The sequence below is a fragment of the Lepisma saccharinum genome, chromosome 1 (genome assembly GCF_977018435.1).
Source record: "Lepisma saccharinum chromosome 1, izLepSacc3.1, whole genome shotgun sequence".
NCBI lineage: Eukaryota > Metazoa > Arthropoda > Insecta > Zygentoma > Lepismatidae > Lepisma > Lepisma saccharinum.
The window spans coordinates 82,577,669-82,583,727 of NC_139229.1; the positions used below are offsets into that span (position 1 = coordinate 82,577,669).

At 39.9% G+C, this 6,059-nt stretch overlaps 1 protein-coding gene across 1 annotated transcript in view; it reads right to left on the reverse strand.

Annotated features, from left to right (window-relative positions):
- Window positions 1-6,059, reverse strand: part of LOC145984052 (uncharacterized) — a 63,166-nt gene that overhangs the window by 17,627 nt on the left and 39,480 nt on the right. The window contains exons 13-15 of the mRNA XM_083117405.1: window positions 4,106-4,329; window positions 837-943; window positions 150-240 (exon numbers count right to left, since the gene is read on the reverse strand). Of these exons, the coding sequence (XP_082973531.1) occupies window positions 150-240; window positions 837-943; window positions 4,106-4,329 (422 nt within the window). The remainder of the gene's footprint in view (window positions 1-149; window positions 241-836; window positions 944-4,105; window positions 4,330-6,059) is intronic.

The window sequence follows — 6,059 nt, forward strand, 5'->3', positions numbered from 1 at the left end:
ACGCTACACGTCATTTTAATTGTTTACTGGTTTTAATTCATTAATGTGTGCTGAATTCCTACTAATGCTCTTTCAGTCAAAACTGCTGTCTGTGGAAAAAGAGACAATGTGTAAGAATAGTTCGCAAGGAAACACTGAGCGATGCCTACCTGACCCAGTGAGGAGGCCAGTACCAAGCCAGCATGAGAGGAAAGCGTACTCCTCCGCCTTGTCAATGACTGCGCTGCTACCCAGGAAGCTCTGCGAAAGTAAGAAAACACTACAGATAAATTCTGCACGTCCAGTGTTGAATTGTTGAATACACGCACTTTCCACCGGGTGGAACATCAAACTTCACAGAATGTCATAGGTATCAAATTATAATACGAAGAAAAAAATAATTTAATTACCCCTTACTTCTAATATATAATTAAATTAAGTGTAATTAGGTTTAGTTAACTGCCATTTTAAGAATGAAACAAAATACGTTCTATGTTAAATTAAAGTGAATGGAAGAAAGGCAAATGTCTCAGCTGTTGTCCGAATGCTTTCCCAAGTTACCGACATTTTCTGGGGAAACTTTATAATTTCCTTGGGGATTTCCCCCTCCCCGGGCCACCCTCTGAATTCATCACTGTGTACGACCGTAAATGTACAGAAAATATTTCAACCACAGAATGTTTCGACTTAAAGTGTCCCGTAAGTACCCGAGTTTATAAAGTGGGGTCCGAACCACTGTGTGCCTCCACCGGGTATCGACCCTTGATTTCAAGGGGCACTTTTTGTATACCTGTTAATGGTTAATTTTTAATTGCAGTGATACAAAGTTCATTACTTAAGAGCAAAATCGTACATACTTCCAATGGAGATGAAGAGGTAATCATGATGTGAAGCTTCGGGCCAAACCATAGGGCGAATACGTCTCCATATTTCTGAGCCAGAAATACTGTGTGCTTGAAAATAGCTGTAAAATAAGAAAAACCTACTGTATATGCTTGACTGACAATTTCGATGATTACATTCTCTTTTAATATTATAACACTTTACTGTGAGAGCTTGGTATTTGAAAATAAAACCCTTCGGACCTAAAAGGGATGAGGTGACAGGTGAGTGGAGAAGGTTACATAATTTAGAACTGCATAATTTGTATTCATGTCCAGATATTATTAGAATAATAAAATCAAGAAGACTTACATGGGCAAGTCATGTGGCACGAATAGGAGAGGAAAGAAGAGTTTGCAGGATACTTGTTGGGAGACCTGATGGTAAGAGGCCTGGAGGAAGACCAAAACGATGAAGGGATAACGTTGAGATGGACCTAAAGGAAATCGGTAAAGATGGAAAAGATTGGATTGATCTTGCCCAGAATAGGGACAGATGGAAGGTTTGTGTTTGTGTTGCTGCAACCATAAACCTTCGGGTTTAAGAACGCTAGAGAGTTAGTTAGTTTACTGTGGGATCTGCCGAATACTGTAAATATGCATAATTTAGTTGCATAATACATGCTTTATTGGTTGATTTCCTTTCTCAAAGGAACTCCCATCATATGCTGTGAAACGTTGAAGCAGGTTATGATTGGAATTGCAGAACAGACGGGGAGAAGTTCATGCACGCAAGGGCACACAAAAAAAGGAATAAGGCAGATGCTGTTCACAAGTTTCAACTGGAAACTTGTATGGAAAGAAACGTCGATAAAAACAATAGGTCAAAGAGGAGGACGAAATTCTTTATGGGAAGCCAGAAGCTGGCACTCAGCCCGAAACAAGGCCATGGCAATGAGGATTAATTCGAAAATATTTATTAATAGTTTCAATGGATTTTGAAATAACATTGAAATTTCAATCAGTTGTGACTTAACTCTACCTCGTAGATAACAAGAGATAGATGATGAAGCACAAGGTAAGTGTTCGTTTCATGAAATTATGGATCAGATACGAATTTCCCTTTGCATTTTTCTTTGCCGAAATATGACCTTACGCATTCTTCAAGAAGGAAAGTTAACATATGAAAGTTTACGTTAGGTCACAGTCGCAAACAAAAATAAACCATTGAAATGTCCATCCTACTTTTACTTTGAAGAAAAGAAAATAAAACTGATAATTCTAAACGCTTACCTTCACGCATATTGGAATTCATTTCTTCGAGAAAAAGAACAAGCCATTGTTTAAGTTATTTCTCTTTTTCTTTACATAAAGAGCTTGGCTGACCTTGAAAATGTAAATTCTGCTGCGAGTGTATCTTGTGATCCTAAGAAGCTCACGTAACGCCTATACTTGCTACAAGTATAGACGAAGACGTTGTTTAAAAACCTGGGCTACACAGGACTACGCTGTCTACTAATATTTCTCCGTCCACTCTATTCCCTTCTGAAAGAACTAACTTATTGTTGGTGAAGCTATTACTAGTAGTAGATTGATTGATTGCGTTGGTGTTTTAAGTCCACTTTATGCACAGTAAGGCTAATTGAGATCCGAACCACTATGTGCCTCCACCGGGTCTCGAACCCGGGATCCCTTGATTACAAGGCTATCACGCCACCACTACGCCTTCGGGGAGGCCCTACTAGCATTAGAGAAACTAAATGAAAAACTAAATCCAAAGTGACTTCAACGAGTAATTACTTTTATCAAAAGAATGGTACTCATATTTTGTCCCTGGGCTCGTATGAGGATTGGTATTTCCGAAGACATTCAAGTGTCAAACTCGCTTCCACGTAGTGCACCATGTACTGCATTTTTGCAGAATAACGAAGCTCTGGTGTCTTAATTATCTGTGGGACTTGTGTCTGTCCATGTATGTTTGTGATTGTCCTTTAAATATCATTCATCCTCATCGTCGCGATTACCCAAAAATAGAAGAAGAGCAACGTAAAGTATCTAAATTAAAAAAATCATATTTTGTCTCTAATAAATATCGACACACTACAAGAACTGCACTACGTATATCCCACAAAGAGAGAATATAGCCGGTTCTACAGGAGACTCGAACCAACGATCTTTAGACAACCAGCGAAGTCTCTTACCACTTCCTCACTTTCCTACTCGAATAAGTGGAGTTGAAATGTTGTCTTAAGGGTCGTTAGCCATCTTGCAAACTTTACAACTCACCTGGTGTTTCTCACTAGTGTATTTTACAAGCTGGAATAAACTTTGACGTATGTAAATCAGAACTAGAATTCCGTAGGTAACTTATTCTCACCAGTCTGCTCTCATGTGAAACATCACATGTGTTTTTAAAGCGAAATCTCATTGTTACATGTTAAAAGCAATTTCTCATTCCTGACCATCAGTTCTAGAATTGGCTACAACACGTATTCACGTTCCGAACATATAATACTAATGAACACAGCGTAAGGCAGTTTCAGATGATATGATGAAATTAATTAAATACAACGACAAGCGAGAAGTGTCACGTGGAAATGAAATCCAGTCTCAATTAGCCTATTTTATTTCTGAAATTTGTTCGCCTAAGAACAAAATATTTCTAGTAATCAATTATCAATAATATCGCAATGCTTCAAGTGTACTTTATTGGAATTCCCCCACTAGGTTTTTTGTTTGTTTGAATTGTTGATTTAAGTCCATTTTATGCACATATAGACTAATTGGGACTGGACTTACGGTTTAAAGCAGGGTTGTTAAAGGTTCAGGAATTCCTAAATTCTAATGGGTTCTATTGTATACCGGAACAGGACCGGAACCTTTTTTCTCGCACAATTCAAATTCGGTCCAAGTTACGTATTGCTTCATTTACGGAATTTGGACCCTATTTAAACTGATCTGGAAAAAAAAAAGCTCCTGGACCGTATTTAAATTCATCCTGAAAAAAGGTGGACCGAATTTAAATACTCTGCAAATAAAAAGGTTGTTTTCGGTTCAGAACCCATTTACGCTTGTTGATTTTCTCTCCTGAATCGGAATTGAATTTATTGAAAATTCGTGGACCTTTAACAACTCTGGTTTAAAGTGTGATCCGAACCAGTGTTTACTGTGCCTTCACCGGGTATAAAACGACATAAAATAAGTAAAGAAACACTGTTTAGACAGGAAATGGAAGAGAAATCACGTAACAAATCCACAACAGGTCGTCCTTGACCGCAACGAAAACAAAGCTTCGTCTCGCCTACCTTTCGTGTCTCCTTTGAACTCCAAAGCATTCCCGAGCAGGGGCAGCGCCCTGGGGCCCGGGATCGCCTTCGCCAGCTGCCACAGGCGATGCCTCTTGTGCCTGTAGAAGCCTACCCACACGACGAACGCCGGGAGAAACAGCAAGTACAGAACGTGCCAAATGCCCGCCACCTGTTCTACGACACTCCACATCGTTGCCGCCTGTCTCTCTCCCAAGGCCTCTCTGCACTGCAGGACTTCAGCCGATTACTTCGGCTGCCTGCCTACCTCCAGTGGTTTTCGCAAGTGTTACGTCACTCGCGATGACTGCGAGAGATCCAGGCAAGTCCACCTGAGGCTTCGATGTCCTTGGTGCGTGCCTCTCTATCTTCCGGAAGTTGGATAGTGGAAACGGCTGTCACTAATGGATATTTTTTTACCTGTTATCATTAAAATGACGATGCTCAGTACATGAGATAAGTTGTTATCTTTCAGCATCAGCCAAAGTTCCCGGATTCGAGTCTCGGACATTCTTTGTAAGTGTCCCTTATTCATCAATTTCAAATAATCATCATTCAATCTCATCGTCGCGATTAAATAAAAGTGACCAAAAGCGACGCTAAATAACAAAAACGCAAATACACTTAATTTGTGTTTTGTATAGTTAATTGATTGATTGACTTGCTTTATTTTACTTCGGTTATTGCGCCAATTTTGGCTAATTTGCGAAGATGAGGATGAGTGATGATATGATGAAATTGATGAATGGACACTCACAAGCATCCATGCTCAGGCCGGGATTCGAACCTGGGACCCCTGGCGTCGTAGCGCATGTGATAACCACTCCGCCACGTGGGTCGGCTTTGTAGAGTTAAGTATGAATAGGTGAATGGAAGAAAACCACTCTTCTGTACGACCTTAACTCTGCCTTATAAAATAAGGTGTATCTAAGAATCTTGGGAGTTTTCATACTGTAGACCTACCAGCCTCCGTCGTCGAATAGTTCCTTTTTCGTTATATTTCGGTTATTCATTCATCGTCACGATTAACTAACTGGTATAAAAGAGGCGTAAACATGCAAGTTCGCAGTATACTTTCCAGTGAGGAGCAACAAGGCATTTTTAGTCCATGGGCGTAAAAAAGGGGGTGGGGGCAATGGGTGCCACCCCCTTGGAAATGAGTGTTACATGTAGTTTCATGTCAATCACAAAAATTTATGTTAATTATTAATAAGTTGTACTCAAAGTGAAGGGGTGCTTTTTTAAAGGGTAGCGTTATATGCCTAGTTTGCCCCCCTCCTCCCGAAAACAATGCTTGCTCCTTCCTGAAAAATAATCCTGCGGACGTTCTTGTTTATGTCTCTTTTATATCTGTTAGGTTAATCGTGGCGATGACGATGAATGATTAACAAAAATTATACATCCATGTCTATCCAAGAGATCAAAACTGGGACATCTGATTTCGTATGGCGTTACACTTACCAATATGTCACGGAGGACGTCCACAGACAGTGATTAGTAGTGTTGGGTGATAATATCGTCCAGACGATATATCGCGAAATTGAAAAAACATCGTCCAGGCGATATCAACTAGACGATATATCGTCACGATTGATTGATTGATTGATTTGGTGTTTTAAGTCCACTTTATGCACAGTAAGGCTAATCGGGACTTTATTTACAGTTTAAAGTGGGATCCGAACCACTATGTGCCGCCTCCATCGGGCATCGAACGATATATCGTCACGATATTTTGTCGATATATATCGTGTCGGCGATATATCGTAACATATTTGGCAATATATATCGAGGAGACGATATATCGCCGATATCACGATACGGAAAATATATCGTATCGTATCGTCTGTGACGATATTTTCTTGACGATATATCGTGATATAAAATTTCCAATATCGTCTATCCCTAGTGATTAGTGTAGCTCGTAACGAAGCCAGAGGCCATTGGTTCGAATCCT